Below are 14,340 nucleotides of genomic sequence, written 5' to 3'. Positions count from 1 at the left end.
ATAGTACTTACTCCAAGATTGAGTTAGATCTTATTATTATTTGTATTTTTATTTCTCCAAGATTGAGTTAGATCTTCACACATATGCAGGCACTGCGTCCCAAGTAATTATCGCACCGTGCTGTAATTCTCTTTTTTTTGTCTACAATGTTTCTCACCTCTCTGTCTTGATTACCCTCACTGTGCCTATTGAGTGGCAGATGCCAAATAATTCATTGTTTGATAAATGAATGAAAGTAGAAAACACATTCTGAGTCGAGTGTATATAATGAATCTTTATTCAGTATCTCATTAAATCAATAGTAAAGGTACTACTGAAGATCCAGAAAAAAATCCATTCAGTGATGCGATTATTTATATTTACAGGTAAATTAGAAGACCTCAACGACCTGCCTCTTACTATCGTTTATTAATTGAATAAACATTTTTGAAAGCCTAGTGTGTGCTCAAGTGAAAGGCTGAGAAATGAAAATTTGTGACATTATTAAATAAAATTCACTTGTTTTATTGAAACTTACCTTCAACCAAAACCACAGTAAATTCAGTGGAATATGTATGAGGTACTGAAACAGGTGACTGAAATTTGGTCACTTCCTATAATAGGACATGAAGGAAAGAAGGGTGCACCTCACTCTTTGCCCACAACACTTTGCACACAACTGCTTTGCACACAGTAGCAGGTGCATCAACAGAGCTTTCATTTCATTAAAAAAATTTTTTTAAACGTTTCTTCATTTTTGAGAGACAAAGACAGAGACAGAGCGCGAGTGGGGAAGGGGCAGAGAGAGAGAGAGAGAGAGGGAGACACAGAGCCCAAAGCAGGCTCCAGGCTCCGAGCTGTCAGCACAGAGCCCGACACGGGGCTTGAACTCACGAGTCGTGAGACCGTGACCTGACCTGAGCCGAAGTGGACACTCAACCGACTGAGCCACCCAGGTGCCCCAACAGAGCTTTTGAGTGTTCAACTTAAATTCCCACTGTATCTGACATTTAGTACAATCACAGTTTATGGAAGTAAGAAAGGAAAAGGAAGGAGAGGTGAAAGGGAAGGAAAAATGTGAATACCCATGCTTTCTATCAGACAAGCATGGGATTGCTTTGCATTTTTAATTTATTGAGTTCTTAGAATGCCCCACTGAAGAGGTGCTAGGAGTCTCATGTTACCCAGGGGATAACCGACCATAAGAGAGGTTAAACCTGCCTCAGGGCATTTAGCTGGAAAATTATCCAAATCAAGATTCAAATCCAGGATTTGGTGAGTCCAAAGGCTGTGTTTTCTACTCTACCATTGGTCTTTTAGAACTTGAATTCCTTTCTCATTTATCTATAAGTGAATTCATTTCTTTTTACCTATACATTTTTCTTTGTAAACCCCAAAATATATAGAAAAGCATCCAGAAACTTAAAAGACCTTTGCGATTGGTTCCTTCAGTGTGAGGAGACTATCACAAGGCTGGGCATTCTCAGAAGGATAATGTATCATTTGTCGTGAAAGCCAAGAAAACCGACATTTCCAGTGCACAAAAATTGCATGACTTGAGTGCTTAAGAGTTTCCATATTCACATAACTTTCTGGGGACCGACTGGCATAACCTCCACAGTGGATAGAGGCTAACCATGAAGAAAGACTTTCCAATAAAGAATCAAGGTACCTTGAAGTCCTCATTTCTTCCTTTTTTTGTCTTTTGGTTTATCTGTTCCTGTTTTGTTTTGTTTGACCAAGGAGAGTGACGGATCTGTTTATGACGCTAAATTTCTGTCCAGGACACTTTCACGGATATAACTTGCCTGATTTACCAACTCATACGGTTTTGGGAAATGAGTACCTGCTGAGAACTCTACTCAGAGACATCTTTACTTCTTTATTTCTCAGTGCGTACACAAGAGGATTGAGCAGTGGGGTGATCACAGTGTAGGTCACTGCCACGAGCCGGTCCTTATCTGAGGAGTACAGGGACGTGGGCCTCAGGTAGATAAAGGAGGCGCAGCCATAGTGGACGACGACCACCGTGAGGTGGGAGGCGCAGGTGGCAAAGGTCTTCTTCCGGCCCTCAGCCGAGGCCATCTTGAGGATGGTGGAGACGATCAGGACGTAGGAGACGAAGATCAGCACAGAGGGAACCAGCAATACCAGAATACTGAGGAAGAAGATGACCATCTCCTTTCGGTTGGTGTCCGTGCAGCCTAGTTTTATGACCGGGGAAATGTCACAGAAAAAGTGGTTGATCTGATGGGAGGCACAGAAAGGCACGCTAAACACCAAGGCATTGACCACCGCAGAGATGAGGAAGCCACAGAAGCCGGAGGCGAGGACCAGCTGAACGCAAGTGGCTCGGCCGACAACGAGTGCGTAGTTGAGAGGGTTGCAGATGGCAACGTAGCGATCATAGCCCATGACAGCGATTAGAAAACAGTTGGTACAGGCAAAGCCCACGAAGAAGTAGAGCTGAGCAGCACATCCGGAGAAAGAAATAGTCTGGCTTGCGGAAAGCAGGTTGGTCAGCATTTTTGGTACAATGACCAAGGTGTAGCAGGTTTCAGAGCAGGAGAGGACAAAGAGAAAGAAGTACATTGGGGTGTGCAGAGTCCTGTCCAGGCGAATGACGATCATGATGGTGGCATTGGCCATCAGAGTGGTCAGGTAAACCAGGAGGAAGATGAAGAAGAGAAGGATCTGCAGATTCCCCTGATTTGAGAAGCCTACGAGGATGAACTCGGTGGTCATGCTCTGGTTCTGTCTCTTCATTGGTCAGTGGGAATCTGATCCAGACGTCCTGAAATTGCAAACAAAGAATCCAACAAAAGAGACATGCCCCCAAAGAGACGATGCGTTTCTGCACAAAGCTGAAAACACTAGTTTGGAAAAACGAGTAACAAACCCTAATCACACTGATCATGGGGTCGGGGAAAGCAGGAGGTGTGAGGAGAAGTGACCTAAGATGTCCCACTTCAAGGACATCTGATGGTTCACACACAGTGTGTTAAATCAAGAGGTGATGATTGAGAGCTCATCTCACCTAATCCTGTCATTTTATGGAAGAAGAAATCGAGGCTGGAAAAGATTAAGCCATTTACTTAACCCACATGAGAGCAATAGCCTTCGAAAAAATCACTTACCTGAAGAATCATCTTATGAGAACCTGATTCAGAAAAAAACCAAAAACCAATGAAAACAGTTCTGTCCAGTCCCTCAGATGTTTAGCTCAAATACTGTTTGCTTACATGCGATATTTCTTATTTATTTAGAAGTGTGGAGATTTATTGATGATAAATAATCAACTGCGAAACCTTTGGGATGGGCTTAGAATGATCCCACATACTGGTGTTTTCCTTGTCATGAGTGCATGGGAATTTGGGATTAAAAGCCTAAGTATACAGCTCATACTCTGCACAGAGGGTGATGAAGCCTCCATTCCTCCAGCACTGCCTTGGTCTCTATTGCCTCCAGAAAGTTCTAAGAACAACTCTCACCATTATTTGGGGATAGACCTGTCGTTCGATCTAAGAGCACATAGTACTGAAACGTGAGACAACCAGACAGACAATCTTTATGTCAGAGAAAGCTCAGGGGGCACCTGGGGGAGGGCTCAGTCAGTTGAGCGTCTGTCTGCCTCTTGATTTCGGCTCAGATCGTGGTCCCAGGGTCGTGAGATCGAGCCCTGAGTTGGGCTCTGTGTTGAGCGTGGAGCCTCCTTAAGATTTTCTCTCTCTCTCTCTCTCTCTCTCTCCCACTGCCCCTCTCCTCCACTTGTGCACTCTCTCTCTCTAAAAATATAAAATAAATTAAAAAAAAAAAAAGCTCGGGAACCTCCTTGGTCAATTTGCATGCAATTCTGTGAATGTTTTGTGGAAATCTGGGACGTATGTCCTGTCACTACAGTCAAGGTCCAGTTATAAGAAGCCCACGGCCACAGTGCAGGCTGCTCTCTTGCTAGGCGCCTTAATTGTCGAGAACCTCCGGATTCATAGATGAACCAGATATTCCTCCTTGACTCAGCCACCTGTGGGTCTGGATGTGTCCTCTACAGACACTTGGAAGGGGCTTAATCAGTTTTCATCAAGGATAGCCCTTTAGTTACTTCAGCAGAGCCATCATAATCCTCTTCCGGGTCTTATTATTCTCTTGACTAACACTCCTAGTTCTCTCAATTATTTCTCCTGACGTCGTTTCTGGAATTCTCTGTCTGGATCGTCATCTCAGGTGCTTTGGTCCTGAGCATTAGATCACACTTCTGGCCTCAACTGGTAAGACAAGCTGGCTGGTCCACGGCCATCACACATCACTAACTTCTGTCCCTCCGTCTTTACAAATAACATCACATTTCCTTTCCCACCGTCCTTTATCCCCCACAGTTAATATTTAGCTCGGCCGCTCATCCCCTGCTTCATATTTATCTCCTGAAAGGCTTCTCTGAGTGGCTATGAAGGCTTTGGTTACCGTGCACGTCTACTTCTCTGTCAGTTGTTCTGGGACCATTGGTTGGAACAGAAGCAAAGAGACGCAGGAGCTAGGCCGTGAGGCTGAGACCATGGCTCTGACACCGACCGGCTTTGTGACTCCATGGAAATCACGTCTTCGTGCCTCGGGCTTCCATCTGAAATGGCAGTGATAAGGGCAGAAACCGTTACGTGAGCACCAAATGGTCACAATCAATTCCCTGACTCATAGTGAATATTGAGGAAGTGTCCGCTCTATCTAATCCACCTGCCTTACGTGACATGTCAGGAAGCTGAAGCCCGTAGAGGCACCATGTAAAGATCTAGGTGGTTTCGCAGCAGAAATGAGGCTGTGTGTCACACATCGTGAACTCCCCCATCCAGGGCTCTGTCCTGTCATTAACCTGGGTCCTGTGTTTGCCATCTCCTCTGTGCTGTGTGCTTACGTACCGGTGGCTGAGGAGACAGACCAGCGTGTTCTTGACTCTGTGCGGCCCCGTAAGGCAGCCTGCCCCCCACCCCCTCCCGCCTCTTGTTCTCCCACCTTTACGGTGCCACGGATGCTTTCCATCAGCTAAAGTGTAGATCTGTCCTGTCATCCAGGATGTTTCCTCCTACATCTTGGTTTCAGTCTGTTTTAGAAAGTTTGCTGGTTTACATTCGTAATGCTTCCCTCCCTCTGCTCTCTCCATGTTCAGGTGGCAGGACCTGTTCCCTGGCCCGTTTTGTCTTCGTCCCTGTATCTCCCCCCTGAATCCCGATGCTCTGACCCGCTTCACCTGTGCATGGTGTCCACCAGCTATGCTGCCTCTGAGTCTTTCTTTGGTGCCCAGGACGTTTGTAGCGTGACTGACGGACGATGCCGCTCAGAGGAAAGGCTGGTGCTGCAGCCCGAATGCAAGAGAAACACTTACATTGAGAGGCAGGGTTCCTGCCCAATCCCGGGTTCCCTTCTAGACCCTGGCAAAGTATAAACGGAGAGACGAATAGGTAAACTGTAAACACATCCCGCAGAATTTTCCCCCCCAGAATCGATCGCGGGCAGTCCGGGGTTATAAGCCTTTAAAAAGGAAAGACAGCTTTGTGAGCTGGATGGGCGGGAGCCAAGGGGACAGCCTTGACTTCACCAGCTCTGTGTGCCCGATGGCAGACACCCCAGTGAAATCCCTGGGTCTTAGAAAGGTAGAGCAGGTACTCTAGGGGGTGAGGCCTCAGGGGGGAGGTAGTTTGGGGAACGTGGGCATTAAAACCTTGAGAAAAAAAATCAAATACATTCTGTGCTTGACTTGATCTGTGTTAAGGATGGAGAGCTCTGAATCTTATGATTTTTCCCCCCCATAGGTCATTCGTTTTGGCTCAAGGTTCCACTTGCTGAATGAAGTAATGAACTGTAACTCTCTTAATCACTGGCCTTGTAGAGTCTAGATAGAGATGAACTGCTTTAAGGGGTTACATAAATGCCATCCTTGACAAATCTCATATGGTTTCTTCCTCCTTCAAGGATGCTAGTTGAACAAACCAGATAATTGTTCCTGTATCTGTGCTGCTTCAGAGCATCTCAGCTACGCCTGCAGCCCAAAGGGGCGGAAATTCTAACCTTTGCAACACTCCTCTGCTAGATCAATCTTTTCAAATACATGAGTGGATCCGGACCTCCTTCTACCCATCCATCAGTTCGTTGCTTTAATCCTTACGCATTGAGTACTGATGTCGTTCCAGGCACTCTGGTGATTGTTTCGACTGTTCCGGTGGGGAGGGCTTCACAAAGTAGGGAATGGCGGAGTCCACGATGGTGGTGGTTTACAGGCCACCTATCGCGGGATTGTACCGAGGATCCTCTGCATGAGGACTCTTTGGGGTCGGTGCTGGGACCCTTTTGAAATTGGCTCCAGGGATCTCTATCACTCTTAGTAAGTTTAGAGCTATAGCTCTGTGTCTGAAAAGAGGTTGGTGTTTAGAAGGGCAGATGTAGAAGTGAGGCAAAGAGGGCTAAGCCTGAGGTGCTCTCAGGACACTGCACTGGATCCTTACTCATGCTTGGGGTCTCCAACTCCTCATGTTCCTCTTCCGCGTCTCTCCCTGACAACACATCTCTTTCTGAAGGACTCAGGATTTTTGTGCTATTTAAGGAGGGAAGAAATCATGGATTTCTCTCTCATGTTTTAGTTTTTAATTCTGAGAAATATGAGGTTCTCATTGATAGATGTGGGCTATGGGTTAATACAAAGGAGAGGGGTGCCTGGGTGGCTCAGTCGATTGAGCATCTGACTTCAGCTCAGGTCATGATTTTGTGGTTCATGGGTTCGAGCCCCACAACGGGCTCACTGCTGTCAACACAGAGACGGCTCCAGATTCTCTGTCCCCTCTCCCTGCTTGCACTCTCTCTCAAAATTAAATAAACATGAAAAAAGAAAGAAAGAAGTCGGGCTAATCCAAATAAGAGTCTTGTTGGTGTTAACCTGAATTTTGAGGAGGAGAACACACATACTTAAAAGGAAGAATTGTTTTGGGGGGCCTGGGTGGCTCAGTCGGTTGAGCGTCCACCTTTGGCTCGGGTCATGATCTCACGGTTCGTGAGTTCGAGCCCCGCGTCAGGCTCTGTGCGGACAGCTCGAAGCCTGGAGCCTGCTGCGGATTCTGCGTCTCCCTCTCTCTCTCTGCCCCTCCCCAGCTTGCACTCTGTCTCTCCCTCTCTCAAAAATAAATAAACATTAAACAAAAATTTAAAAAAAGGTAAGAATTGTTTAAATTCATAGGTCATTTTAGAGAGAGAGGGGTGAAGGACTGTACCAGCAAGGCTTTCTTTCCACTCGTTTCCATACTGCAGCTCTGATACTATGAGCAGCTTTCTGTGCATCTACTAGGCAAGCATCGGTATCCTTTCATCAGTGCATTTAGCTCAATAATGAGCTCATCGGTTCAGACCATATTATGTGCATTTACCGAAGGAACCCAAGGAGAGCGCGGTGGTCCTGCTGAGCTGACGAGTGTAAATTGAAGCAAAGTAAGAAAAGCTTGAGGAGGTCAAGCATCTGTCCTCTGAAGGGAGGATACCAGAGAGATGGGCCAGTTTAGGGCAAGTGTAGTCACCCCCTGTCACCCTACAGGGTTATTGCAGTAGGGCCGACCCTCTTCCCCATGCTGTGCTTTTCATCCTTGCGACTTACTTATTTCATAACTGGAAGCTTGAATCTCTTAATCCGTTTCACTTATTTCACCCCTCCCTCACCCCCTCCCCTCTGGCAGCCTCCAGTTTGTTCTCTGTATGTATGAGTCTGTTTCCGTTTCTTTTTGTTTGTTTGTTTGTGTTGTGTTGTTTTTAGATTCCAGATACTAAATAGTAAAAAAATTTTAAATATCATACATGATGAACACAATTTAGAAACAGAGGACCCAGATACCAAGAAAAGCTACTGAGCAACACTGACCAAGTGATATTGGCATAAGACTGAACACTTGAATCAATGGAACAGACGCAAACTGTGGAAATGGCACCATGCACATATGCCCAACTGATTTTCGGCAAAGATGCTAAGGTTTTTCAATGAAGAAAAGATAGTCTTTTCAACGCACTGTGATGGAAATATTGGATGTACATATTAAAAAATACAAACCTTAACCTTTACCAAAAGTCATACACAATTTAACCTACAAATATCAAAGCTATGCAAATTTGGGGGGAAAAAACTCAGAAATTCTGCAACTTTGAGTAGACAAATAATTAGATCGACAGAAGATAGGAAACATGAATCACGAAAGGAAAAAAAGTGATGAATTGAACTACACCTACATCAAAAATGTGCTATTCCAAAATTAGATAATGTTGATGGTTGCAAAACTCTGATTATATGGACAACTACTGAGCTGTGTACTTTAAAGCTGTAAATAAAATGGTTTGCAAATTATAGTTCTTTTTTATATTATTTAAAAATTTTTTTTATTGTTTTTTAATTTATTTTTTGAGAGAGAGACAGAGAGGAAACTGGGGGGTGGGGGCAGAGACAGAGAGGGAGACACAGAATCCAAAGCAGGCTCCAGTCTCTGAGCTGTCAGCACAGAGCCCGATGCGGGCCTCGAACTCACGAACTGCGAGATCATGACCTGAGCTGAAGTCAGAGGCTTAACCGATTGAGCCACCAGGCGCCCCTACAAATTACATTTCATTAAAACTAGTATAACGAAGGCATAATCAATGAAATTAAAAGGTAAACCACAGGAGCACCTGGGTGGCTCAGTCGGTTAGGCGGCTGACTTCGGCTCAGGTCATGATCTCACGGTCCGTGAGTTTGAGCCCCGTGTCAGGCTCTGTGCTGACAGCTCAGAGCCTGGAGCCTGTTCCGGATTCTGTGTCTCCCTCTCTCTGACCCTCCCCGTTCATGCTCTGTCTCTCTCTGTCTCAAAAATAAATAAACATTAAAAAAAAAATTTTAAAAAGGTAGACCCCATAGTAAGAGAACATATGTGCAAAATTTATATCTAATAATAGACTCTAATCCAGAATACAAACGTATCTCTTACAGAAGAAAAAATAGAAAGGCAGACCAATTAACGAAAATTCAGTCAAAGCTTTGAACATGTACTTGGTTCACAAGAAATTACAAATAGCCAGAAGCACATGAAAAACTGCCCAGCACACTTAATCTTCAAGTACATGCATAATCAAGGTACCGTGAAATGTCACTACCCTTGTGGGCTGTTGAAAAGATGAACAGTAGAAGAAGCAGACAGGATGTGAGGGTGCTGGAACCCTCCTGCGTTGCTGGTAGAAATTAGTCACCATATAGCCTTTCTGGAAAACAGTTTGACACTTTATAAATGGTTAGACTTACCTCTACCAGCTGGCACAGACATCCCCCTCGTAGATACTTACCAAAGATAAATGAACATAAATGTCTGCATAATGAAGTGGAGACTCATTTCATAAGAGTTTTACTCTGATTAGCCTCAAACTGGAAATAAGCCAAATGTCCTCCAACAGTTCAAGAAATGAATAAATTGTGGCGTATTTGTAAATGGAATGCTGTTAAGCAATAAACAGAAAACGGATAAATGCAACAAAATAAGTGAGTCTCAAAAACCTTACGCTCAGTGAAAGATAGAAGACACAAAAATGAACATACTATTTGATTTCATTTTTATGAAATTATGGAAAAGATCAAACCATATCAATAAAAACAAGTTTAGTGTTTTTGTACAGGCGTGGGTTGAGTGGAATTGGCCATAAACAGATGGGAAGGAACTTTTGGGGGTTGTAGAAATGTTTTATATCTTGATGGGGTGGTTATTGCTTGGGTATATGCATTTTTCAAAACTCACCAAACTGTACATTTAAATTGGAAACATTTTATGGCATATAAAGGAATCTCTGTAAGGTTAGTTTTCAATGGCAGAAAATATTTTAATAAAAATTAAAAAAACTAGTTGGAACCCTTTTAATTCAAAGTCGAAATGTAATTTGTGAACCACATAGTCTTACAAATCCATAAAGACCAAAAGCAAAAGAAAAATAAGAAAGTGTTATAAGTAGAAAAATTCCAAAAGTTGAAGGAATACCTGATAAATTTTTGTAAAATGTTTTACCCCTACTAAGATGTAATCAAAGGAGTGTAAAAAGAGGCAAATAACATTTTTATCTTTCATCTTGACTAGAGCTGAAAGGTTAAAAAAAGCATTATATATATATATATATATATATATATATGTATGTATGTCATGGAGAAATTGACTTGTCCACAGATAATTAGTGAAAATATACATTTATAACATTATTATAAAGCTCCCACATCTATTGCAAAGATTGATGTCAGATCATACATAGCTGTTTTCTGAGAGCAAATCCACTTGAGGTATTTAAAGTAATGAAAGATTTGATAGAGGACTTAGAGATATATATCTGTTGAAGGCCAAGAGAGGGAATGTCAGGAGGGTTGTTCTTGACTTTCAGCATTTAAAAGGATTATAGGGAGGCCCCACCTATGGTTTTGGCTGATGCAGCCCTAGAGAGTGATTCTCAGGAAATCTAAATGCCAAGGGCAAAAGCCCATACCTACCATCTGCTGGCATAACATGTTTCCAGAAAACACTGCCTTTCCTTCTCTTCCATTATCTATGCAGCTCTAAATATGTCTCAAATTCTCCTGGCAAGTGAAGGGACTCAAGGCAGTCTCCCCCTTCCCTTCACTCCCCCAGAATGTACCATTTTGGCATGTGAGTTATTTTGAGCTGAAGGCACTTGAGACCTTGTGGGCTCAAAAGAAACTTTTGTCCTTCCTCAACCACACAGAAGAATCTAAACTGGTGGTGATTCCCCCAAATAAAGGTTATTAACAGATAAATTTGATCTGAGTGACCCATCTACCTAGTAGGGCAAACATGTAATTATCAAACATCTGCTCTTTTTATTTCCTTCTGAAGTGCATTCCTTTTTTCTGAAATCCCAGACCCCTACCCCTTCTCCTTAGTTGGGAATGACATTATAGACCTCATTTTGGCTAACTGTCTTTGGAATTTCCATGTCTTTGGGGATTCTCCATATGTACACCTATTAATTTTAATTGATTTTCTCCCGTTAATCTATCTCATGTCAATTCTTTAGTCCAGTTAGAAGGACCTTTGAGGGTGTAGGAATTCTTGCTCCTTGACACAAAGAATCTGGACAGACTCCAGGAATTTGAGGATTTCTGTCCTTCTAGAAGAGTACAGTAAAGAGAGCCTTAGAATTGTAAGTATGATATGAAGTATCAACAAAATATAACCAGCCCAATTTTTCCTTTTGGATATTCAACATCCATACATAACCTTCTTTTCTTGTTTCCATTTCCAAACAGTAGTAACTAATATGTTGCAAATATACCTCACACAGTATGTCCACATTCATCTTCAAAAAAAGGAGACACGGTGCCACGGGTTAAGTATTCCCTGATGGCCTTGTTTTAAATATTGAATTATGATGTTTATCACCAGCAGCACACCTTATATATACTAGTCTATTAAGAAAAGGGGGAGTATGGTTAACATATACAGATATATACATCATTACACAAGAAAGAAAATAAAACACAGATATTGCAACCCTCATTTCTGGAATTTATCACAAGACTGTCATAGTTATTTCTGATTTTTTTCTTTCACCTATTGAATAGTCTTTTGAACTTAGCCAACATCTCAACATTTCCAAACAATCTAGCCCTTGTGACTTTGCCTAATTTAGGTTGTTTCAATCAAAATTTGTATATGAAGTAATAAAAGATGCCCTATCTTCTCTCCTAGATTCCAGACACACTCTTCCCTGACCTAGTAGTGTTCCTTAAAAAACAGTAGCCATAAAGGAAGACAGCGAGCGAGGAAGAAAGGAAGAAAGAAACAAACCACAAAACAATCGGAAGACAATGAACAAAATGGCAAGAGTAAGTCCTTCACTAGTCACTTTAAATGTCAATGGAGTAAATTCTCCAAATAAGAGACAGAATGACTGAATAAATAAAAACACAAGATCCAACAATGTCTTGCCTGCAAATGACTCGCTTTAGCTTTTTAGGACACGTATAGGCTAAAAGTGAGGGATGGAAAAAAGATATTCCATGAAAATGGTAAACAGAAAAAGAACAGGGGTGGCTCTCTTCATATCAGACAAGATACACTGAAGTCAAAGCTGCTACAAGAGACAAAAAGGTCGTTACCTAATGATAAAAGTGCCAATTTAATAGGAAGATATAATAATTATGGATATATATGCATCCTACATCAAAGCACCTAAATATGTAAAACAAATAATGACAGCTCTGAAGGGAGAAACAGATAGCAATCCAATACTAGGAGGAGATTTCAAAGTGTCACCTTCCATAAAAGGATCATTCAGACAGAAAGTTGGTCAAGAAGCCGAAGAATGGAACAACAGTATAGAACAAATGGATCTAACAGACATACACAGAACTCCCCATCCAATTGCAGAAGAATGCACTGCCTTTTCAAGTGCACACAAGACATCCTCCAGGATAGATCACATGCTAGGACACAAAATGAGTCTCAACAAATTCAGAATCAACATCATTCCAAGTAACTTTTCTGACTACAATGGAGTGAAATCAGAAATCACTGACAGCAAGAACATGCGAAAATTCACAAATAGATGGAAACTAAACGAGCACACTCTTGATAATCACTGGGGCAAAGAGGAATTTAAAAGAGCATTTAAAGAATATCTTGAGACAAACAAAAAATGAAAATACAACATAGTAGGGTGTACAGGATGCAGCATAAGTAGAATTAAGAGGAAAGTTTGTAGCCATAAATGCCTAAAGAAGTACAGATCTCAAATAAACAAACTGACACTATACTTTTAGGAAGAAGAAAAAAGAGAACAAACTAAGCCCAAAGTTAACAGGAGTGAAATAATAATTCTTAGAGAAGAAACACACCAAAAGGATACTAGAAAGCCAGTATAAAAGAATGATCAACCAAACCAAGTCTACTCTTTTTGAAAACAAAAATAAAAACAAAATTGACAAAACTTCCACCAGAGTAATTGAGGTAAAAGACAGAAGACTCAAATAAATGAAATAAAAAATGAAATAAGAGACATGTACAACGTATGCCTGAGAATCAGAAAGGATCATAGGGGGCTATTATGAACAATCGTACTGCTACAAATTGGATAAATTCCTAAAAACATATAATCCACCAAAATTGTATCAAGAAGAAACAGAAAGCTTGACAAGCCCAATTACAAATAAGGAAATTGATCTGTAATCAAAAATTTCCCAGCAAGGAAAAGCCCAGACCAGATAGTATCACGGGTACTTTCTACCAAACGTGTGACAAAAAATTAACACCAATCCTTTTAATCTCTTCCAAAAAATAGAAGAGGGAACAATTTCAAACTCTTTTCATGAGGGTAATATTACCCTGATGCCAAAGGCAAAGACAGCACAGAAATATCATGGGCCAGTATCTCTGATAAACACAGATGCAGAAGTCCTCAGCAAGATCCTGGGAAACTGAATACAAGGGCCATTAAAATTATTACACATTATGATCAAGTGAGACTTACTCTTGAAATGCAGGAAGTTCAAAGTGCACCAATCAATCAGTGTGATAGACCACACTAACAAAAGGAGAGAAAAAACATGATCAAAACAAAAATGCGGAGAAAGCATTTGGCAAAGTACAACATCCATTCATGATTAAAACTCTTAACAAATTGGGTAGAGTAGGAATTTACTAGGACACCATAAAGGCCGTATATGAAAAGCCCACAGCTAAATTATATTATCAATGGATGAATAGGTGAAGAAAACATATGTGTGTGTATATATATACAGATATATATATATATATATCTGTATATATATGAAGAAAAAATATATATTGTATATGCTAATCACAAGTGTTCTCACCACACACAGGTTGTAACTATGTGACGTGACTGATATGTTAAGGGGCTTTATTGTGATAACCATTTCACAATGTATACGTATATCAAGGCATCATATTGTATATCTTAAATACGTACAATTTTTTGTGAAGTTGGAAAAAGTTTCCAAATCAAAAGTGAAAATAGATTAAAAATGTTTTAAAGAGAGAAAAAATACCTATTGTTTCTGTCATGGGGGGAACAAATGACAGGTAACCTCTGGAACGGATAAGCCTAAACACTGAGGAGTGTATCTTTCAAAAAATCTACATATTCATTGAAATATGTAGCTATGTTCCTCTGCTAAAGGATACTTGCAAAAATCATCTATCTGTAACTTACAGGTAGATAAGCTAAGTTTAAATTCTTAGATTGAGGACACATGTTCTGAAAAATAAAATCGATTCTGTGGCAAGCATAAGGAAATCGGACCAATTGCCCTAGCTAGAGGAATAAACCCCTTTCTGCCTCTAGATCGTTTGTAGACCAAAG

The 14,340-nt window shown here is 41.4% G+C and overlaps 1 protein-coding gene across 1 annotated transcript; it reads right to left on the bottom strand.

Moving 5' to 3' along the window:
* Positions 1-1,800: 1,800 nt before the first annotated feature.
* Positions 1,801-2,755, bottom strand: LOC131496169 (olfactory receptor 10T2-like). Its single transcript, XM_058701472.1, has one exon. It carries the CDS (start codon positions 2,743-2,745, stop codon positions 1,801-1,803), a length of 945 nt encoding a protein of 314 aa, XP_058557455.1. The 5' UTR covers positions 2,746-2,755.
* Positions 2,756-14,340: the final 11,585 nt, after the last annotated feature.

This window comes from Neofelis nebulosa, chromosome 15 (assembly GCF_028018385.1).
Source record: "Neofelis nebulosa isolate mNeoNeb1 chromosome 15, mNeoNeb1.pri, whole genome shotgun sequence".
Classification (NCBI taxonomy): Eukaryota; Metazoa; Chordata; class Mammalia; order Carnivora; family Felidae; genus Neofelis; species Neofelis nebulosa.
Note: the sequence above shows the minus strand (reverse complement) of the source record. Positions and strands in the feature narration are given on the sequence as shown.